Raw genomic sequence first — 23622 nt, forward strand, 5'->3', positions numbered from 1 at the left:
GGAGAGAGAGACAGACAGTGTGCGTATGTGTGTGTGTGAGAGAGAGAGAGAGAGAGAGAGAGACAGACTGTGCGTGTGCGTGTGTGTGTGTGTGAGAGAGAGAGAGAGAGAGAGAGAGAGAGAGAGAGGGGTCAGGGTAGAGGCTAGCCATGGGGAGAGCTAATTAAGGTGTCTCTCTCAGGTGTGTGTGTGTGTGTTTGGGGGAGGGGGTGGGGGGCTGTCTGTCTTTGAGGCCACTGACAGGTCTACCGCTACCTGTCAATCAACACCACACAGGATGGGCCTAATGCAGGCTAACAACTCAACTGGTCGGCACCAAATTAAATCAATCACTCCGGAATTGAATTCTTCTCTATTGATCCCCAACAGACAGTGTGACTTACCCACCAGGCATTAGAAATGTGTACCTGGAAGTTCTCTAGTATTGACCAGCAGACGGGGTTTACGGCTAGCGACACAGTTTTCTCTAGTATTGACCAGCAGACGGGGTGGACAGCTAGCGACGTAGCTTTCTCTAGTACTGACCAGCAGACGGGGTGGACAGCTAGCGACGTAGCTTTCTCTAGTATTGACCAGCAGGCGGGGTGGACAGCTAGCGACGTAGCTTTCTCTAGTATTGACCAGCAGACGGGGTGGACAGCTAGCGACGTAGCTTTCTCTAGTATTGACCAGCAGACGGGGTGGACAGCTAGCGACGTAGCTTTCTCTAGTATTGACCAGCAGACGGGGTGGACAGCTAGCGACGTAGCTTTCTCTAGTATTGACCAGCAGACGGGGTGGACAGCTAGCGACGTAGCTTTCTCTAGTATTGACCAGCAGACGGGGTGGACAGCTAGCGACGTAGCTTTCTCTAGTATTGACCAGCAGACGGGGTGGACAGCTAGCGACGTAGCTTTCTCTAGTATTGACCAGCAGACGGGGTGGACAGCTAGCGACGTAGCTTTCTCTAGTATTGACCAGCAGACGGGGTGGACAGCTAGCGACGTAGCTTTCTCTAGTATTGACCAGCAGACGGGGTGGACAGCTAGCGACGTAGCTTTCTCTAGTATTGACCAGCAGACGGGGTGGACAGCTATCGACGCAGCTTTCTCTAGTATTGACCAGCAGACGGGGTGGACAGTTAGCGACGCAGCTTTCTCTAGTATTGACCAGCAGACGGGGTGGACAGCTAGCGACGCAGCTTTCTCTAGTATTGACCAGCAGACGGGGTGGACACGGGGTGGCGACATAGCTTTCTCTCATTCTGTGAGACAGAAGAGGAGCTAATCTACATTTGAACTAAGCGTCGAACATGAAATGGTTCAACACATTGTTCTCTAGGAAAAGGGTGGGTCACCGTTCGGATCTGACTGTCTGTCTCTCTCTCTCTCTCTCTCTCTCTCTCTCTCTCTCACACACACACACACACACACACCCACACCTGCTGTAAAAGACTATGTAAGATGTGGCATCATCTTGCGAGTTAGAGAGGAGAAGAGAAAGACCAAGCCAGAAATAGGGGGAGAGTAGAGCTTCAGATAGAGGCGTTTGGAAGAGTAGAGATTCAGATAGAGGCGTTTGGAGGGGAAGAGTAGAGCTTCAGATAGAGACGTTTGGAGGGGAAGAGTAGAGCTTCAGATAGAGACGTTTGGAAGAGTAGAGATTCAGATAGAGACGTTTGGAGGGGAAGAGTAGAGCTTCAGATAGAGGCGTTTGGAGGGGAATAGTGTGGCTCTTTGTGGTGTTTTGATAGAAGACCTCACAATCCGAACCCACCCTACTCTGGTGAGCCTGTGTGTGTTTAAGAGAATGAGAGAGAGAGAGAGAGAGAGAGAGAGAGAGAGAGAGAGAGAGAGAGAGAGAGAAAGAGAGAGTATGTGTTTCACAATCTGACCGTGGAGAGTGGCCAGAACATCTGGGTCCAATCTGCTCATCTGTGCTAGGCTAGAATATTCGCCGTGTGTATGAGTGTGTGTGCAATGAGTATGTGTATGTGTGTGTGTGTGTGTGTGTGTGTATGTGTGCGTGTGTGTGTGTGTGTGTATGTGTGTGTGTGAGTGTACGTGTGTGTGTGTGTGTGTGTGTGTGTATATGTGTGTATGTGTGTGTATTTTATCCCAGTGAGGCCTTCCTGCAGATCAGCCACAGCATGACAGCATTCCTGGTTCTGCTCAAATACACACACACACACACACACATATATGCAGACACACACACACACACAGACAAGACACGCACGCACACACACACACGCACGCACGCAGACACACACACGCACGCACGCAGACACACACACACACACACAGACAAGACACGCACGCACACACACACAGACAAGACACACACAGACACACACAAGGTCCACAGGGAGACGCCATCTTCCACTCGCAGCGCTGCGGAGCAGGGAGGGAGTTGCCTAGCAACCGTTCTCCTGGAGAAGGCCTGGGCGGCCATCTTGGATTTCAAGCGTCAGATGTGAGAAGTGGGCTAATGATACCTGCTAGCGTGTTTGAAAGCGTGTGTGTGTGTGTGTGTGTGTGGAAAAGTGTGTGACGGTGAAATAGCAGCTTTTATTGGTAGCCGTATATCTTCACACACACTCTCTCTCTCAGCTTCTCTAAATCTGCCGTTTGGTTCCTGAATCTTTTCGGCAGCTGAGTGAGGAAATCAGCTGGCCAGGCGCCTCGGTTCTGACCGACCCAGCAGCTCTGGAGGGAGGAGAACTGGGCCCAGCACCTCTGGAGGGAGGAGAACCGGGCCCAGCAGCTCTGGAGGGAGGAGAACCGGGCCCAGCAGCTCTGGAGGAAGGAGAACCGGGCCCAGCAGCTCTGGAGGGAGGAGAACCGGGCCCAGCAGCTCTGGAGGAAGGAGAACCGGGCCCAGGACATCTGCTGGATTACAATACTGTGTGTTTTTTATATGAACGGTCACAGCCTCAGAGCGCCGGCTCGCTAGCTGAATACCGTCTCTCTTTCCAATGCAGAATATATGAGTGAATGAACCAGTGGTTCACTGGAGCAGCACACATATACTGTATGCTGCACACACGCACACACACACACACACACACACACAAACAGGCAATCATACACACAAACACAAAATCAAACAAACACACATTGAATGACTCTCTCTCTCACACACACACACACACACACAAATGCAGACACTTGCACAGCACACACACATACGCATACACACACCAGTCCAGGAATCCCAGCCCACATCCTGGTGGCGCGGTGGCTCAGTGTGTCTCAGTCAGACGTTCCCGTGCTCATGACTGGCAGAGCAGAATAATAACACAGGTGATCACAGGAGCTCAATAATGGGTGCGTTAAGTAGCTGAGCGCTCACTCTTAGAATGCTCACTCTGAGCGCTGAGCGGTTTTTAAAACCACTTAACGGTCTGCTCTAACCGAGCAGCACTGAGTTGCTAGGAGACGAGAACTTTTCACCTGTTGTCAATCATGTGTGATTAGCGAGAAGCGTCCCAACGATTCCCAAGCCAAAACGCGCCCCTTGTTTTTTTTTGCTCAGGTGATGATTATGAAGTGGTGTTTGGCTCAAACAGATCATAGTTCAAAACTGCTCACTTGTGCTCTGAGCAGATCAGTCTGAGCGTAACTGAGCAACCTGTTAAGTGAATTCTGATCACTGATCGCTGACTGAGCGCTCAGCTACTTAACGCACCCAATAACACAGGTGATCACAGGAGCTCAGGGTCTTTCACTGGGTACACGGCTGTGATAGAGAGCTGGAACAACCCTCATCCCTCCTCCCTCCTTCCTCACCCCTCCTCCCTCCTTCCTCATCCCTCTCCTCCCTCCTTCCTCATCCCTCCTTTCTCTCCTCCCTCCTTCCTCATCCCTCATCCCTCTCCTCCCTCCTCCCTCCTTCCTCTCCTCCCTCCTTCCTCATCCCTCCTCCCTCACCCCTCCTCCCTCATCCCTCTCCTCCCTCCTTCCTCATCCCTCCTCCCTCTCCTCCCTCCTTCCTCATCCCTCCTCCCTCCTTCCTCATCCCTCCTTCCTCTCCTCCCTCCTCCTTCTTTCCTCTCCTCCCCCCTCCTCCCTCCTTCCTCATCCCTCCTTCCTCCTTCCTCATCCCTCCTTCTGTCAGGCTGGTACAACCGTCTCTACATCAACTTCATCCTCCGCAGGCACGTGTTCTTCTTCCTGCTGCAGACGTACTTCCCCACCATGCTGATGGTGGTCCTGTCCTGGGTCTCCTTCTGGATCGACCGGAGGGCCGTGCCCGCCCGCGTCTCTCTGGGTAACACACACACACACGCAAGCACGCACACACACACACACACGCACACACACGCGCACGCATACTCACACACACACACACACACACACTCCCGGGCCTTTCTCTGTGGAGTTTGTCCGGGCATTTCTCTGTGGAGTTTGTATGTTCTCCCCATGCTCACTCAGGTTCCCTCCACATAGAACCCCAATATGAAAAACATGCAGAGGAACAGATGCTCTTCAGTCCGGTCCCTGACCAGGACCTGGGCCCGGTTCACCAAACATCGTAAGTTTTCCCCTTAAGGGTTAATTTCCCCTTAGTTAAGGGAATTACTTAAGGGTGTTGCATAGAATCCCTTACAAGGTTTCCTTAGCTAAGGAGAAACGTTAAGGGTTTTCATACAAGGAAAGAGATTTCAAAGCAGTAAAATTGTAGTTTCCATGGTGACCTTTGGTTTGCTTGCATGTGAGCGGCTATCTGTCACAACACTACACTGGAACGTCCTGCGACGCCGTGAGGAAAAATGGCTGAGGAGAAAAAGAGAAAACCGGACTGGTCTGAGGAAGAGAAAGTTGTGCTCCTTGAGGAGTACAAAAAGAGACAACATAATTAAAGCTCTGTTCGACCCCAAGATAACACAACATAAAAAACAAAATGTGGGAGGAGATTGCGGTGCAAATTAATGCCCGCAGTCTTGTCAAACGGACCACTCTGGAGGTAAATAAAATCGGAGCGCAATCATACAATTGCAACGGGGCTGGAAGTGCACAGCTTCGGAAGGTTGGGTGGTCCAAGCCCAGGCGGTCGGACAAGTAAAAAATGGACTGTCGATCAAATCTGTAATGAAACAGTGTCTAGTGGGTTCTCCCCGTCACGGAACACTCTTCTTGGGACGGGATTTCCATCGTATATATTCATAAACGCAGCCATGTGACTTAGCTAAGGTTGGGGTAGAGGTCCCTCACGTTGTTTCCCTTATTTTGCTTGCTAAGGTCTTTTGTGCAACACCTTAACGGACTTTAAGGGACTCCTTAAGTATTAGACCGAGATAAGTAGAAAACCTTAAATACTTGAGGGACATCTTAAGGAAACCATAAGGGGAATACTTAAGGGTGTTTGTGAAACAGATTTTATTTTAAGGAAACCTTAAGTCAGAACTTAAGGGAAATATTAACTTAAGGTGTTTTGTGCAACCGGCCCCTGGACTGAGCTCCTGGACCTGGTCCCCGGGCGCCATGAACGATGGCTGCCCACTGCTCCTGGCTGCCCCTGGAGGAGGACATGAACGATGGCTGCCCACTGCTCCTGGCTGCCCCTGGAGGAGGACATGAACGATGGCTGCCCACTGCTCCTGGCTGCCCCTGGAGGAGGACATGAACGATGGCTGCCCACTGCTCCTGGCTGCCCCTGGAGGAGGACGGCTTGGACAGGAGAAATACAGAGAAGAAATTCCACTGGCGACCGCAGATGCATGTGTGTGTGTGTGTGTTGTGTGTAGTGTGTCACTGCTCCTTCAAGTGTGTATGTGTATACAGTATCACTGCCATGTGGCAAATAGATGACCCTTGAGGTCCTGTAATTATTAATTATTATTATTATTATTATTGGCCTGAATAGCAATTCAGTGAGAACCAATACAGGAATGAAGACATTCAAAAACAAGGCATGGTGGATCGGTCTGCAATCTGGACACTCAATCTCTCCGTCTCTTTCCCTCTTTCTGCCAGTGGACTGAGCGTCTCCCTACTGGACCCATAACAGTGTCTCCTGTGATCATAAACATATCAGTTCCACGCACAAGATGGCCATGTAACCAAATCCACCTCCAGCAGCAAGTCTCTCTCCCTCACACACACACACACACACACACACACACACACACCTCTCTCTCTTTCACACACACACACAATGACTCAAACTCTCTCTAACACAAACACACACACCTCTCTCTCTCTCTCTCTCACACACACACACACCTCTCTCTCTCTCTCTCTCTCTCTCTCTCTCACACACACACACACACACACACAATGACTCAAACTCTCTCTCATACAAACACACACCTCTCTCTCTCACACACACACACACACACACACCTCTCTCTCTCTCTCACACACACACACACACAATGACTCAAACTCTCTCTCTCACGATATACACACACGTGCACACCCACACACACACACACACACACAGCATAGCATGCGTCATGCTTAGGGACCTCAGGCTGTCACACTCATATGCCGTACGTCATGGACCGTGGAGGGACATGTGTCCGGAGCAGGGCCAGGGGACTGACACACACACACACACACACACACACACACACACACACACACACACACACACACACACACTCCCAGTAATCAGCCTCAGCCAAGCTCAATCAATCACTCACCCAGATCACATCCCCATCACGTCTCTGGCACACCGGCCAGCACTGTCACTCGCTCGGACCACACTGGGAACTCTGTCTGTCCCACACACACACACACACACACACACACGACCGCATCCGCTCTCATGTCGAGACATGCCAAGCTGTGCATTTTCTCCACATGAATCCTTCTCTCTAGGCCTTGATCATCAATATCTGTCCAACCCTGGTTCTGCTGTTCTGATCACAGACAGGAACCGGCTGGGTCTGAAGGTCCAATCAGCCTTTATTGGGCACCGGGATTATATCGCGCAATGCGGTGGGAACAAACTGAAAACAGCATACCATAACAGGCAAAGACAATGTAGGCCTATGGGCCATTATCTGTACCTATGAGAGACCCGTGAGCAACACATGCACAGTCAGGGCTGCTTTACAGCAGGCTGACAGCTATGTCAAGCTACACAATGAATAGCCTATAAAAAATATGCTAACATTATATAACACGGCAAATACTCAACTAATCTGTGACTAATTGAATACAAACCATCGTGTCGTTCCATCCCAAAGTGTGGATTGGTCTGATTTAATGGATATTGGACGTTATTAGCCGAAATCGTTAATAAGAAAACGAAAAAGAGAGACCAGCTGATCAGCAGGCCGAAATACCGAGCCGGAGCCCGCTCGTGTGATCACGGACACATCAGAGAGACAACACGATCCTTTCTCCTGTCATGCAGTGTTGCATCGCAATGCTAGGCTATTATTAAACCCGTCCGTTAGTGCGTGACACACACAGGTAGCCGATGTGGACGCAAGGATAAGACGCGCTTCGTGCCTCCACGTCTCAAGGTCAAATAACGGGTTTTCAGACCCAAACAGAGAACCGGGCCGGGCCGTATGTTTGAATGGCACCGATGTGAAGACAAAGAGACGAGGGAGGATCCCGCAGTGGGTTCCCGCTCTCCCTTCATCCTCTCCCGGCTATGGTAGGCTGGCCAGGCCGGTCCCTGGCGGACAAACATCTGGATGGGAGGAGCGGGGGTTTCGGGGGAGAGAGAGGGGGAGGCGCGGTAATGAGCAATCACCATGTAGATTCCGTTACCCCCGATGTGGATGATGAGATAACGGAATAAAGGGGGCGCGCGATTTATTCTTACCCTCTGACAGCTCGAGCTCCAACTCTGCCAGCCGGGCTCGCACCTCCAACGGTATAGGCGACGCCTCGCGGTCCGCCATTCCGTTCTACGATAGAAAACACCTCCCGGTTCAATGCTGCTGCTGCCTCTCCTCCTCCGCGCAAGATAGCTTCACGGCAGCCCCTCGGCGGAGGCGAGCGGCGCGCACGAAGCGTCTAGGCGAACAAAGAGAATGAATCTGTTTGCCTGTTTAACGGGGGCCCGCCATGGTCCTGCGTCGCTCCGCTCCGGATGAATCGAATCGTTTAAAATCAAGGTAGCTCGCTCCGGGTCTCAAGGCTGTCGGTGCGGTGGTGGTGATGATGATGAGGCTCGCGCAGCCCCAGCGCTGTTTGCAGCTCTTGCTGCTGATGTCACGTGACGCATGGAGGTGGCGGGGAGCTGCGCGGTACAGCTCGGGACCAAATGGGGGCGCCGCGAGGGGACGAGAGAACAGGGTGCTCCAGCCACACCTTCCACACCCTCTACCGACCCACCCGCCCGCTCTATTCTCTCTCTCCCTCTCTCAAACACACACACACACACACTCAAAAGCACACTAGTGTAGTGTAATCTGACTCCGCTCGATTTGTGTTGTGAGCCTTGCAGCCGTAATTTCTGTAGAGCTATAAATATCCTGGCAAGAGTGAATGCAATACACCCTCAGACTTAAAAAAGAATAACAATAACAAAACAAAAACAAAAAAGCATGACGGGCGGCTGAATGGAACTCACACAGGGGTCAATCTAATGGTTGACCAAAGGCTGAGATGGAATATAATCAAATTATCAATTAATATTCAGCACTATGTAACCCGCACCCGGTAAGCAACTCGCACCCATTCAGCACCCGGTAAGCAACTCGTTGGGGGCATTCCCGTGACAAGTAACAATACATATTCATAATTTAATTTCAATGAAACCTATAACCTAAGTAAAAAACATAGCTTACGTCCATGCTTTAACCACTGTCATAAACAATTCCATATGGTGATTGTATGTGCTTCACCTGCCCCCTCCTGGTAGTGACGTGACACCACAACTAGTTGACATAAATAAATAAAATAAAAAAAGTCATAATTTCACTGTTATGGTGACTCAAAACATATATTCATTACACTAACATAAGAAAAGAAACAATAAAACTATATTTTTGAATTTATAAGGCACTTTAATAATTTTTCAAAATTATTTACAGCTGTACAGAAAAAAAAAACACAAACTATGCCCATCTCTTATTCAGTAACCATGTATCTTTTGCCAAATCTAAATCAAATTCAAGTTCAAGTCTTTGTTTATACACTGTCTGTACTGGGCCCTGAAAACCCATAGTGAACCGAACCCCACGCCGCCCCCCCCCCCCCCCACCCGAATCTAAATCAAATTCACATTCTCAAATCCTGTCAATCCAAGTGTTGTTTTTTCATACACCGTCACACCCTGAGATGGTCTTCCCTGTAGACCAATCACCCCCCCCCCCCCCACTTCCCTCTCCAGCCATGTGACCCCCCCTCTGCAATCCTGATGGTTTAGCACTAGGAAGAAACTAAACCAGCGGGACTTTTCACCCCTCTCAAACACAGGCAGAGCCCCCTTGCTCTCTCACCCAATCAGAGCGTAGCACCTCTCCAAACCAAAACACAACAACAAACGAGAGGCACTACTGTCTAACATAAAATAATAAATTAAAATCTAAAAATCATAAAGGAAAAACTGATTATAGTCATTCTGGTCTTTTTTTGGCACTTGGGTGTCTCAGAGCAGTTCAATGAGTTCCTGGGCTCACAGGAACTACTGTAACACAGCGGTCTGATCCCCATCAATACCCATCACCAGAGATCTAGGAAGTTCAAATCTAAGCATGCAGGTCTGCCAGAACAGTGGAAGACTACTTCCTGAGTGCTAGGTGACTTCCCCTCCTATGCTCCAGTGATGGAACTAGTATACTACTGGACAAGAATTAAGTGGTTGGCAATAGTGTCAGTGCATCAGCTGTGGAGTATGTAACAGTATGTGTTGACATTGACACAAGTTCATAGTGCATGACCAATTACATTCATTTTCTAAGTGGGATAATCAATCAAGTAGCAGTGAGAGCAGAGAAGCCGCAGTAGACCAGAGGAGCCCCAGACTACAGACACATGTCCAGTCAAGACAGAACGCTCTGTACAGAGAACATTCAACACAGAACCAGCGGTACCATCAGCGGAAACCAGAACCCGGCTCAATAAACCATTCAAAGTAAACCTGAACATAAAATAACATAAATATAAATTCAACTTCACAGGATTTTTCCAACTTCCTCTCCAACACACAATACTTCTATCTGTAAGCAGTTTGGCTTCTTCGAAATTTGGTGGTTAAAAGTCCCCCTCCCTGCAAACCAAGCAGATGAAACCAGACTCATGCTCAAAAGAACCGGGTCAGGCACAATAACAGTACCAAATACAGGTTAATAGAGCTCTTGATATTGTGATCCTGAACCATGAGTGACCCTCTAACTCTGACCCAGATTTCATGCCATTTAACCAGTGCTGTCAATTCTAACATTCAACATTAAGTTTTTTTCCAAACAGTTAGACATGGACCCATGCTGGACAAGACTGGACACCATTGCAACAAAACTGACATCCCAACCTCAAAGCTTCAACCCCTAAATCTGACCTTTAAACCTGAAACTAGCCCAAAATGTGTGCCCTTACGATGAACTCGCTCCTGACCCAAATCAACAACATGTTGTTCTGTTTGCATGTTTTGGTTACTATGGTAACTGGGCTGCGTCAAATGCAGGCGCCGGATAGCCTGGGACAGGCTCTGCCCCCGAAGGGGTGTGGTCAGTTGATGCGAGCGTCTTATTGGCTCGTGCCCTCTGGCAGATCTCAGCATAGCTTAGCTTCTTGGTTTCCTGTCCAATCAGAACACAGTGGGTGAGTACTACAGTAGCATGCTATCTTGTATAGAAGCAGGGGGCATCTCAATAGTGTACTATGGCTTTACTGCAGATAGAAGAGAGAAAGCCACCTTAGACTATTGAGAATCCCCCATTATGAGATACAGTCCATGTCCATTAATGGAGGTTGAATGTCTCTCACCGTGATTGGTTCATTCTCCTGGGATGGTTCGTTCATGGTGAGAGGAGCTATGGTCACCATGGTCTCCTTCAGCTTCCTGACAGACGATAACATACATGGTTGACCACAGCACAGCCAACTTAAACCCAGATCAACCCTGTGGCCCCCAGCAGCCAAGAGGGGCCCTCATACTCACTCTTTGGGGAGGTCTGGTGGAGGAGGGGCCTCGTGAGGCGCGGCTGTGATTGGCTGTGGGTCTTGCCCGGTCTTAGGAGCCGGTCTGCAGGGGCTGCCGGTGTTGACAGTACTCTGGAACACGGAAACCGCAACCTTTTAACAGAATCCCCTGGGTACTAAGTGTGGCTCCAGTTAGTGTGTTTATACGGTGGGTCCGTCTGTGTGTGTTGAGTGTGTGTGTGTGTGTGTGTGAGTGTTATTGCCTTGCTGTAGCTGTCTGTAGTGGAGGGTGTTTTTGTGGAAGCTGCTGTTGCTGGTGAGAGCGGAGGGAAGCTGGCGAGCCCCAGCTCAAGACCAGGGGTGGGCGGGCGGGGGGGTGACTGCACTGGTGCTCTCTAAACACACACACACATAGAGTAGATACACACAACAACGTTAGATCTTCAATTCTACTATTTGTACACAAAGTACTATCACCAAACCCACTTACATCAACACTTACAGTGGTCCTGTCGTCCCGTCTCCTCCTGCCGCCAAAGGCCCCCCTCCTTCAGAAAAGAGAGCTGCTTTATTAGCTACTCTGAGGCCAGAGTTGACCGATTCTCTCTCTCTCTCTCTCTCTCTCTCTCTCACACACACACACACACACACACATACACACACGCACGCACGCGTACACACACACACGCACACACACACAGGACTGAACAGTGCGAGAAAGTGGAGGGTTAAAAGGTCGGAGGTCATTACCTCCCTCTGTCAGCGCTGGGGGACAAGTCGGCTCTGTCAGGCTCCCCCCTGCCACCCCTGCCCTCCCTCCGGGGGTTGCCTGGCAACCGTGACTGGCCCTGTCTGGGAGGGGCAGCGGAGCGTCCCATTGGTCCGCACTCTGAGGGGCTGGGCGGGGCGTCCAGAGGGCCCGCCCATCGGTATCCAGATCTGCGGCGCGACCCTCTACTAGACGAGGGGGGAAAGACTGGTCATATACCCATCTACCTACCGATATACTAACAAGACAGAGAGAGAGAGAGACAGAGAGAGAGAGAGAGAGGGAGGGAGAGAGAGAGAGAGAAAGAGAGAGAGGGAGGGAGAGAGAGAGAGAGAGAGAGGGAGAGAGAGGGAGGGAGAGAGAGGGAGGGAGAGAGAGAGAGAGAGAGAGGGAGGGAGAGAGAGAGAGAGAGATTGGGGGATTGTAGTACCCATGTCTGTGTGAGTTGGACTGCTTGAAGTTGGGGGATTCCGAAAAGCCATTGAGGAGCCCTGAGAATTGCGCCATCTGCAGAAAAGTAACAGAATTGCAACGGGTATATTTGACCATTAGTGTCCCCTTGAAATCCTTGAGACTCCCTGGCCATTCCTTACCAGTGCAGGGTCCGGGTATGCGTTCATGGCAGCCCACGCCTGATTGGTCAGCTCGTAAATCTGCGGCAGGGGCTGCTGGAAGGTGGGCAGGGTGTAGTAGGGGCTGTAGGCCTGCTGATTGGCCAGGGGATCCTGAGGGCGTGGTCTGTAGCCATTTTTGGGCGCGTAGGAAGGGATTGCCATAGCCTTGGCCTTGATCCTGGCCTGTAGAGACACAGGCAGATGTACAGCAGGGGTTCTCAGCCTGTAACAAGCTGACGTTCTGTCTGATATCAGGGTTCTCCACACCACCTCCACACAACAATAAGATTATTACTGATATCAGGGTTCTCCACACCACCTCCACACAACAATAGATTATTAATGATATCAGGGTACTCCACACCACCTCCAAACAACAATAGATTATTTAGTAGCATGGCCGTCGCTATGGGCGGGCCTTAGGGGGCCTGGCCCACCCCAAAAGTGCTCGTGCCCCTCCACTGGTGCCCATAGTTTCATTAATTACTGACATGCATTTTTTTTATTATTAATAAATCATACTATTTTTCTGTTGAATTAAAAATAAAAATTTTATATTCCTTATAAATGAAGACGTTATGAAAGAATGGTGTGCTTTTAGTTTGATGGCCGCCGTACTGAAGAAGGACGCTACGCCCATGTAGCGGTCACCGCGGGTGTGAGTTCAGCTGGGAGTGGAGCTGAGCGGTGCCCTCCAGGCCTGCTGACCATCAGCACAGCTTACAGGCCGAGCCTCGCCCTAACTAGCCTCGCCCTTACTAGCCTCGCCCTAACTAGCCTCGCCCTAACTAGCCTCGCCTTAACTAGCCTCGCCCTAATTAGCCTCGCCTTAACTAGCCTCGCCTTAACTAGCCTCGCCTTAACTAGCCTCGCCCTAACTAGCCTCGCCCTAACTAGCCTCGCCCTAACTACCCTCGCCCTAACTAGCCTCGCCCTAATTAGCCTCGCCTTAACTAGCCTCGCCTTAACTAGCCTCGCCCTAACTAGCCTCGCCCTAACTAGCCTCGCCCTAATTAGCCTCGCCTTAACTAGCCTCGCCCTAACTAGCCTCGCCCTAACTAGCCTCGCCCTAACTAGCCTCGCCTTAACTAGCCTCACCCTAACTAGCCTCGCCCTAACTAGCCTCGCCCTAACTAGCCTCGCCTTAACTAGCCTCGCCCTAACTACCCTCGCCCTAACTAGCCTCGCCCTAACTAGCCTCGCCTTAACTAGCCTCGCCTTAACTAGCCTCGCCCTAACTAGCCTCGCCTTAACTAGCCTCACCCTAACTAGCCTCGCCCTAACTAGCCTCACCCTAACTACCCTCGCCCTAACTAGCCTCACCCTAACTACCCTCGCCCTAACTACCCTCGCCCTAACTAGCCTCAGCCTAACTAGCCTCACCCTAACTAGCCTCACCCTAACTACCCTCGCCCTAACTACCCTCGCCCTAACTAGCCTCGCCCTAACTAGCCTCGCCCTAACTAGCCTCGCCCTGCCCTAACAAGAGGACATCTTCCGCAACATATGAAACTCCTTTTCAACACTTAGAAACGTTTTCTCCGGGCATCAGCTTAATATGTTGCATAAACACAAGTTCAACATGCTATCAGTCAGAGGGAGAACGAGAGAGCTCAGTATAATTAGTATGTGTCAGTGCTGCACAAATGCAATAGTATATCGTATTATCAACAATAGTTAATAATAATTGTGCCCCCTCATGAAGTTTATATGCCCCCTTAAGACTGAGCCCTAGCGACGGGTCTGTTTAGTTGGCCTACTGTAAGAAGCCATACTGTAACTAATTTCTATTGTATTCATAGTTAACATTAATGATCTTAACATAGGCCAGTTTCAAGCTTTTTTCCCCACACTTTTTTTTCACACCACAAAAAGTAAAAATTGTACACATTTTATGGCTTCTTTGACATTTGATTTGCTATCTGTTTGTGAAAGATTATGTTTCAAGGGTGAGTGAGTTAGCTCCGCTAATGTGAGAGTTGTGAATGTGTGTGAATAAGCCTAGCCTATTGGTTCATTTTAAAACGCTATTAATTATTGTTAAATATGATGAGCTCATACTTAAGCCCATCATATTATTGAAACATATTTTTGATACATTTAACAAAAATACCATTTAAAAATATGAACACTTTCCCAAGGACCCCCTGAATTATGCCAGGGACCTCATGGGGTTAACGGACCCCTGGTTGAGAAACTCCAATGTGCAGCAAGTCTACTGATCACAGCTTAGGAAGGCGGTTCATACGGCGTGTAAAGAACACAGTTGGTCCTTTGATAATTTAATAGATTTTTCAGCATGTCTTTCATGTCATGGGTCTTCCCAAAGGTTGTTTGATGAGAGATGAAAGTGTACTCACCCTGATGGGTTTCCCCTGGAACTCCTTCACCTCCTCTCTCAGGTATTGGTAGGCCTAGCACGCACGCACACGCACACGCGCACACACACACACACACACACACACACACACACACACACACACACACACACACACACACTGTAATAACGAGCTGTAGGGTCCGCTCAGCTCTTGACCCGTCTCTCGGTCTGCATTACCTGCTGGGCTTCGGTCTCGCTTGCGAAGGTGATGAACCAGTTGTCGTTGTTGGCGACCTCACAGCTCAGGAACCCTGGCACGTTCTCTCCCTGGAACAGAGCCTGCACCTCCTAGGATGTGCACACACACACGCACACACACACAAGCGCGCACACACACAAACACACAGTTAGTTTACGACACATTAAAACTGGGCAAAGCACTGTCAAAACGGGAAGATTCCACAGCGAGTTCTTGCCTCCTTGGGCGTGTCTTGGGAAACCTCTCGGATGATGACGATACAGCGACTCTGATTGGGCCGTACCTTCTGGCCGCACTCGGCCACCTTCACAAGCGGTAGGGCTGCCAGCCAATTGGGAGACAGGACAAAATCAAAGCCCCGCCTTCAACACAGTCCCTCTGAAAGCCTTATGACAAACCCATACAGAACTTTAATAACACACTCGCAACACACAGACACACACACACACACACACACACCATATCACTCACATTTGAGGATGTCAGAGATCAGGTCCACGTCGGCGCTGAGCTTCTTGACGCGGTCGAGGTTGGCCAAGGTTGCTATGGGAATGTACTGGTCGCTGTCCATCTGGGAGATGAGGTAGAGGTCACTAGCCAAGTTCTCCCTACGGACACAGCGGCCAATCAGAAACAGAGCCTGGTCATCTACAACCAATGCAGCACGGGTCAGGGGGAGCGGTCTTATAGCCTGTTATAAGTACCTGGACAGACAGGACGCCAGCGTGGTCCTGAGTTGCTCTTTGAGTTCCGCTGAAACGAGAGGAGAAAAGCGCCACGTGTTTCTAGACCCACACCGCACAGCAACACAGCATCACGACTGCGGTCAGCCCAAAATAACCCCCCCTCTGATCCGAGTAGCCCGCAGTACCTGAGAGAGGGGGGTCCGGAGCCGGACCGTTGGTTGAAAGGGTTTCCATGGAGACTGCGGGGCATTCCAGAATGCTGGGATTTGGCTGAGCCACACCCACATTCTCCAGGTCGCACTCAGGTTCATATGCTGAGAATGACAAAGCAGCGCTTACCCACAATGCAAAGCAGAAGGTCAGAATATCCAGAAACAAGCCTCACCCCAAGCTAGGAGGACCAACTCGCCGATAGTCCAGACCTGTTGTCTGTCACAAGAACGTAACGACGATAGACCCCCATTCAAAACGTACCCTCCTGATTGGCCAGGTCACTGGGCACATCCAGCCATGATTGTAGAGCCTCAGAGTCGTCCAGGCTAAGAGTGTGATTGGCCCATACCTGTGCGTTGGGGTTGAGCTCAGAGACCGTGGTGGAATCCTGCAATGAAACAAGCGCAAACAAAAGCACAAACACACACACACATAACTTCTACATGTCCTCAAGCGTTAGCGGAAGATTTCAGACCGCAGCCATTCAATCATATTTTATGATGTACTAATATTTAAATGTACTGAATACTGTATTCTGTTTCAGTTGTTGAAGTGGGCTTATTCTAGACAGGTGCTCGGTTGCTTTCTACTCCCAACGGCATTTTAAACACACCCTAATCCCCAACTCAAGGCACTTGGTCTGGAACAGCTGCTTCATGGTGGGTTTTAGTGATCCTCACACAGCTGTCCAACTCTAACACCACACAAAAATTTGAGTCTCTAGTCTCAGACAAACCACCGCTTAACTAATGCCAGTCTCACACACACACAAGCATACGCACACGCACACGTGCACACACACACACACACACACAAACACACACACGCACACGCACACACACACACACACGCACACGCACACACACACACACTCACAGGCAGAGTGTACTCTGGGGGCCAGTCCCACAGACAGGGTCCCTGAGGCAGCAAGGTGTTGTAGGGGTTGGCCCCCAACAGAGCCATGGTGGCCTGGAGCTCTGGAGCACAGGCAGGGAGCTGCTCTTCCGCCGAACCCTCACCCAGGCTGGGCATGGCCTCTGACGGACACAGGGCCCAACCCTCTCCCAGCCCCAGCCCAGTCCAGGGGTTGGGGTAGAGACCAGAGAGAGACGGGGGTCCTTCCTCCCCCAATAGCTCTGACACCATCTCTCTCATTCCCCCCTCCCCCTCTTGACCCCCGACCTCCTCGGCAGCTCCAGTTTCTGTGGCCGCCTCAAACGGCCTTTGATGCAGGAAGTGAATCTGGTAGGATGGCGTGGAGGCGTAAACATCAATCTGATCTGGCTCCACCTCTGCCGTCGAATAGGACCCCACCACACGGCCCCCATGGTAATCCACATCCTCATCACTGTGGTTTGCCTCGGCAGATCTGAGATCGCCATGGTCGCTCAAAGTAGCAGGATCCTCCTCGGGGCTTCCTGGAGTGTCAGATACACTCGTGTCAACATGAGCTCCATCGCCACACTCCGTGTCTTCAGGGATTGATCCAGCACTTCTAACAATGGCTGTTTCTTCACTTCCGGTGTAATCCTCTGCTGCATACTCCTCAGGGAGTGAGAGTGAGCTCTTGCCGCATGTGACGACAATCTTAGCATCGACATCAGAACGCGTTCCTTCGTGGACTCGTGTTTCTCTGGAGTCTGGAGAACATTTTCCATTTTCCTCTTCACTATTCTGGAGAATATGGACGCTGTCGGTGTCCTCAACGGCCCTCAAAGTCAGATGGCTACTCTGGTCTGGCTCTTCACTGCCGCCCAAGACCTCATCCACTGTCCAGTGACTGGAGTTGAGGCTGGGGCTGTTCGGGATACGGTTAGGGTTGGGGCTGGGATAGGAGATGTTCTCTTCAGTGTAGGTGGGAGGAGGGCTTGGGGTGTGTTGCTTTTCTGCGGGGAGAGACTGAGTGGGACTGTGGCGTGTGGCGGTATCGTCAGGAGCTCCAGCAGGAACGATCTGATCCCTGTTAGAGTCCTCTTCCTCCAGTCCACTCCTACTTTCGGCAGATCTGAGATCGCCATGGTCGTTCAAAGTAGCAGGATCCTCCTCGGGGCTTCCTGGAGCGTCAGTTACACTCGTGTCAACATGAGCTCCATCGCCACACTCCGTGTCTTCAGGGATTGATCCAGCACTTCTAACAATGGCTGTTTCTTCACTTCCGGTGTAATCCTCTGCTGCATACTCCTCAGGGAGTGAGAGTGAGCTCTTGCCGCATGTGACGACAATCTTAGCATCGACATCAGAACACGTTCCTTCGTGGACTTGTGTTTCTCTGGAGTCTGGAGAACATTTTCCATTTTCCTCCTCTTCACTATTCTGGAGAAGATGGACGCTGTCGGTGTCCTCAACGCCCCTCAAAGTCAGATGGCTACTCTGGTCTGGCTCTTCACTGCCGCCCAAGACCTCATCCACTGTCCGGCGACTGGGGCTGAGGCTAGGGATGTTCAGAATACGGTTAGGGTTGGGACTGGGATAGGAGATGTTCTCCTCAAAGCTCCCAAAAGTCAGATGGCTGCTCTTGTCTGGCTCTTCACTGGCACCTTGCTCACTGACGGGCTGGGAGGCGAGAGGACCTCTCTCACGTGGACCAGCGTCGGCGACACCTCCGTGCTCAAGCTCCAGATGAGCTTCTGGCTCTTCCTCTGATCCCGCCGCCTCATGCAAAGCCTCCTCTTGACCCGTACACTCCCCCTCCTGGACAAACTCGCCGACGGAGGTCCTCCCATCTTCAGCGGGCTTCACAACACAATCTTGTTTGAGGTCACGCCGATTTGTCTGTTGGCGGTCAGACCTGGTTTTGAGAGGACTGTAATCTTCATCAGGTTCGGTTTCACCATCAGGTTCCACGTCCCACCGGGCCAATGTTCTTGTGTTGCATCGATCAGGTCGCAGCTGTTCCACATCAACCGGTGTCATGTCTGTTTTGAACGAGCAGTAAGTGAAGTCTGTGGGCAGTGAAGATTCAAAAGAGATGCAGGGAGATACCTCTGTGAGTGAGGTAGAGGTCTCGTTGGTGCTGCTGAGAATAAGCTCCTCCTCTTCTGACTCTCCTCTCAGTCCCTTAAGGCTCTCACTCACAGGGACTTCCTGAGTGTGTCTAAGGGAGGGCCACGTCCAGAGTCCAGACCCCACCAACCCCTCACACCCCTCTCTGCCCGAGACCTCATCCACTGTCCAGCGACCGGGGTTGAGGCTAGGGCTGTTCGGGATACGGTTAGGGCTGGGACTGGGATAGGAGATGTTCTCTTCAGTGCAGGTGGGGAGAGGGCTTGGGGAGTGTTGCTCTTCTGTGGGGAGAGACTGAGTGGGACTGCGGTCCGTGGCGGTGTCATCAGGAGCTCCAGCAGGAACGTTCTCATCCCGGTTGGAGTCCTCACCCTCCCATCCACTGTCCACCACCTTTTCCGAGAGGCTGAAGATGCTCTCCTCCACAACGACATTCTCCTCCTCCGCCTCCGTCACACGCACGCTCACCTCAATCACGCGTGCGTTTTTGTCGTCCACACAAACACTCTTTCTCTCTAAATACACATGTTCATCCTGATGTGACGCATCGAAGATATCCGGTGTGGACTCGTCCATGTCATCGGAGTCTCCCGGGGACATCTGGGTATTGTCTCCGGGGGTAATGGAGATGGGCGCCTGAGATGATGCCTGAGGGTCCTCACAGCTCCTCCGGCTGCAGGTTGGGGGGAGCAGGTCAGGAAGGGGCTCCCTGGACGACACATTGGTAGATTCTTGTGAGATTGTGTGCGATTCAATGGAGGTTGTGGATTCTGCTGTGCGTGGTTGACTTGCAGATATTTCTAAATTTATTTGGTCGGACACTGTCGATTTCTTTTTGCATGATTGATCGGAGGCCATGGGTTCATCTGTGTGGGATAGGTCAGCTGCTTTGGCTTCAGCTGTGTGTGATTGGTCAGAGTCAAGGTCACCGGAATCTATGGAGCAGATTCTGTAGAAGCTCTGATCCCTGGCTCGGAAACCCTTTCCTAGCGTTGCCCTGATGACACAATCTTCCTCTTCCTGCATCTCAATCTCTGCCCTGCGAGAACCACACTGCACTCTCTCGCACGCGTTCGATGGAAGGGCTGGTGCCACCAGCACCCCCCCAAAGGCCCTGATGTCACCTAGGCGGCTAGTAGGGGGTGTCTTGGCCGGTGGTGCCCCACAGCCCTCTGCCTCCCCCAGGCTGCGCTCCGCAGCCGGCTGGCTGAACCAGGTGGCTCTCAGCGTGGCGTTCTCCGCTATCCTCTGCTTTGCCGGGCTCTCCCGTGGCCCGTAGTCCATATAGGGTACGCTCGCCATGGCCTTGGCTGTCTGCGCCTGTGTCATGTCGGCCGCCACCCTGTCCAAACGTGTGTCCATTTGCGCACGTGTGTCCGTGCCGGGGCCCATGGAGGCGATAATAATAGCCTTCTCTTCGTGGACGAGCTCCGGCTTGAAGCCCCCTCCGCTCCGCACGCTGCCATTGCAGCTACTCGTCAGCGCAGGACCTGTCCGCATGTCGTCTGGGACCATCAAAGCCAGGCGTGCGCCCCCCTCTTCTGGAGGCTTCCGTTGAGCCGCTCTGTCCGGCAGACGCGTCTGTTCAGCCATCACACACACGTGTTGAGCCACAGCGGAAGCATGCTGCCTGTTCTGGTCCTTCACAGCCGAGCCGTCGGGAATGGAAGCCTGTAACAGGCTGGTCCTCTCGCTCAGCAGGCCTGGGTTCAGCTCTTTACTAAAGCAGCACCCCATCTTCAGCCTGAAAAGGCACTAAAAGCAAATAAAACCCCTGCTACAGCCAAGCGCCACGCGACAAACACAGCCCGCTCCGCTCACTTGCTGGCCTCACACGGGAAAGAGAACAGACCCCTGGCGTCTCCCCCCTCACTCCCCTCTCCTCTCCTCTCTCCCTCGGTCTCCCCCTCCCTTGCCCAAAATAGCACATGATGTGAAAGGAGCTCACATGGTCCTGCCACTCAAGAGAAAGCTCCAGACCACTCGGGGTGTGCTGTGTGCGCTCACATGTAGGACCACCCTTTCCTCTTATTTTCACTCACCCTCACTTTCACTTTCATTCCTTTCTCTACTAATCTTCTTTTATCTTCCTTTTCCACTTTTTCTTCAACTTGACACATTCCTCTCTTACACTTGTGTTCTGTTCTCCTTAATTTCTCCCCCTTCCATCCCCCTCCTCTATCTCTCTCTCCCCCTCACCCTGAACTCCAAGGCCACAATAGCAGACATGCCTTCATTGTGACTCTATGGCTAAATACCCACTGAGCAACACACAGACGGTGTTGTGTGTGGTAAAGCTGTGTGTGCGTGTGTGTGTGTGTGTGTGTGTGCGTGTGCGTGCGTGTGTGCGTGTGCATGTGTGTGCGTGCGTGTGTGCAGTGAACCCATTTTATAATCTGGATAGCTGCAGCTCAGGTTACCAAATAGCCTACATTCCTTCTGATGACAACATCTACTATGATGTGGGCTCCATGTGGGCTATCTGACTGATACCAGTAAGTTGCCTACGTATGAAATCACTTGTAGATGCTTTCAGGGATAGACTAGAGACAGTTAGCATTAATCTTCCCAATGCTAATAGTTATGACAATGGGTGAGCATGTTTAAACATGCCTATGGACAACTTCACAGTAAAGGCAGGACGCTATACGTGTACTGTACCAGGTGGTGGTGCCCTGTCTCCAGGACCCCCGGCGTTAGCTGCACCTGTGGCTCAGTTGGAACTACTAGTTCCTGGTCTGACGTCATGTGATGTAGGCGTCTGGGCTCCTCTTAGGGACTGCTCACCAGGGAAGCTGGTAATAGTGGGGGGGTGATCAGAACATCAGAACATCCTAATCAGGTAGACCACATCAGGCCATCAACCAATGTAATAGATGAATTCAAATGAGTGTATTCTCTGTTCAAGACATTGGTAGGTCAGGTGTGGTCACACCCACCATGTTTATTATGCTCTGTTTTCCTGATAATCTTTGCTCTTGGTGGATGTTCCTTTTCTCTGTGAGCTCGACTTTGCAAACTCGCAACTTATCTGGAATAAATGTAACCAGCTTGGACTTTCAAAGATGAATGGCATTCTCGACTACTCTTTTCTTAATTATAAGAATAAAGCTATAACACCAACCAGGCTGAACAGTAAGATGTCAACTGTCAGCAGTCACATGGAATGCAATGGGTCAGCCTGTTGAATGGCAGCAGCTAAATGACATAGGCTACTGTAAGTAAATAGCTATCAATGGTGTACACCTTATATGAAACTGAGATGAATTCCTATGGGTATACTACAGTGTACCCTATGCCATGTTAGTCAGATGAGGACACAGATTTCAGAATAAGAGTGCAGTCTGCAAAGATTGCAACAACAGCACACGACTGAGTTTATTCATTGAATGTTTGGGGATTGATACACCATCGGTAGCTATTTACTCACAGCATGCCATTGACAGTGACATAATGTAAGTACATAGCTACAACGCCTGGTGTATATGAAACAGATAAATCGCTACGGGTATACCTCGGTGTCATGTTAGAGTCAGATGAGGACACAGATTTCAGAACAAGAGGGCAAGTCTGCAAAGATTGCAACAGCACGGATGAGTTTATTCAGTGAATGTTTGGGGATCGGGGTGAATAATCGTGGTATATTTAGCAAGAAGCAAGTAGTTTAAGATGCTGAAGTAACTTGCTCTGATAGCTAACGTTAGCAAACCAGACAAGCTAATGATAGCTAGCAAGCTAACCTAGCAATAGGGATGTAACGTAAGCCCACTAGTCAAGCTCGGGAACGTTAGCAGGCTAGCTGGCGTAGTCTAGCTGTGAGTTGTAGAAAGCATCACCTGCCGATTCGTTTGTTTAATGGCAGCTAACGTTAGCTACATGTATGCCAACTAACCGACTTTACCTGCACTTTAGCTTGCTAGATAACTGCAAAGAAACTCACCTGGCAACTTTCCTCCGTTGTTCGCTGACTAGCTACGACGTGTGTCTTGCTTTACACACAGCAGGGAGGGACTCCACGGCACATACATTTGTATGTAAACAAAACTATTGAGTAACCATGGGCACCGGTGCAACTGAACTTTAATAAAGTTAAATGTTTTTAATCGAACAATCAGGCCTGATCCTCAAAGAAATGTTTTGTTTATCTTCAAAATCTATAAAACAAACGAATGTTCAAAAAGGTTCTATCTATCTATCGTGTGATGAATTAAACATAATAATGAACTCTTCTTTTTTTTAATAATGGATTCAATTTAAAATGAGATAATGTACAAATAGGAACTTTTTGTACTTTTTGTCAATTCACTTCAACTACACAGACAGTGGGCAAGTTAGATTTTTGTTTCATTTATTAATCTTCCAATTTCCATTTCTTTTTGAGTAGGCCTACACTCGGGTGTGACTCAGGGGTCATTTTTCAGAGCACTACAGATACAACCACAACAACCACTTGGGGCAATTTTGACAACCACCACCAGGGAAATTTTGAGAGGGCCCTCAAAATTTTACCAGGGATTCTGGCGACAGTAGGCTAGGCTACTCAAACTCAAGCACTGATGGACACTGTCAGCAACACCACCTCAGAGTACGGAGTTGAACCTCACCAGGAGAGGAACCGGTCTCTCCCCCTAGTCTTCAATATTCTCAAAACACAGTCCACCACAGGAGCGCAAAACATACTGTACTCTCTCAATAAGGTGCTGTTGGATCACAAGTCGCTACTTT

General features: G+C 50.5%; 2 protein-coding genes across 6 annotated transcripts in view; both read right to left on the reverse strand.

Annotated features, from left to right (window-relative positions):
* Window positions 1-7846, reverse strand: part of LOC311313536 (disco-interacting protein 2 homolog C-like) — a gene marked incomplete at both ends in the record, with an annotated part of 38051 nt that extends 30205 nt beyond the window's left edge. For all 3 annotated transcript variants that reach the window (XM_084443679.1, XM_084443680.1, XM_084443678.1), the window contains one exon: window positions 7768-7846. In XM_084443679.1, the coding sequence (XP_084299805.1) occupies window positions 7768-7846 (79 nt within the window). The remainder of the gene's footprint in view (window positions 1-7767) is intronic.
* A 1499-nt stretch (window positions 7847-9345) lies between these two features.
* Window positions 9346-22919, reverse strand: LOC311313216 (la-related protein 4B-like). Of its 3 annotated transcripts, none has more exons than XM_084443310.1 (17): window positions 22838-22919; window positions 21559-21692; window positions 16156-16282; window positions 15867-15995; window positions 15700-15748; window positions 15467-15603; window positions 15213-15316; window positions 14974-15084; window positions 14777-14830; window positions 12396-12599; window positions 12233-12309; window positions 11784-11987; window positions 11536-11581; window positions 11297-11428; window positions 11053-11165; window positions 10878-10953; window positions 9346-10690 (listed from the first exon to the last, which is right to left on the reverse strand). In XM_084443310.1, exons 2-17 carry the CDS (start codon window positions 21643-21645, stop codon window positions 10547-10549), a joined length of 1794 nt encoding a protein of 597 aa, XP_084299436.1. In that variant the 5' UTR covers window positions 21646-21692; window positions 22838-22919; the 3' UTR covers window positions 9346-10546. The 3 variants fall into 3 exon arrangements, with proteins under 3 accessions (XP_084299436.1, XP_084299435.1, XP_084299437.1); XM_084443309.1 differs by having other exon boundaries at window positions 11784-11990; XM_084443311.1 differs by lacking the exon at window positions 22838-22919 and having other exon boundaries at window positions 11784-11990; window positions 16244-16282; window positions 21559-21583.
* Window positions 22920-23622: the final 703 nt, after the last annotated feature.

The sequence above is a fragment of the Borostomias antarcticus genome, assembly GCF_949987555.1.
Source record: "Borostomias antarcticus genome assembly, chromosome: 9".
Classification (NCBI taxonomy): Eukaryota; Metazoa; Chordata; class Actinopteri; order Stomiiformes; family Stomiidae; genus Borostomias; species Borostomias antarcticus.

Bases quoted from the DNA above. Each gene is read 5' to 3' on its own strand.
- LOC311313216 (XM_084443309.1), bottom strand. From the start codon at position 21,645: ATGACGTCAGACCAGGAACTAGTAGTTCCAACTGAGCCACAGGTGCAG. The intron at 15,317-15,466 runs GTGAGTGATATG...ATTGGCTGGCAG, and splicing joins GATCTCTGACATCCTCAAAT to CCCTACCGCTTGTGAAGGTG. The intron at 14,831-14,973 runs GTAATGCAGACC...CGTGCGTGCTAG, and splicing joins GCGAGACCGAAGCCCAGCAG to GCCTACCAATACCTGAGAGA.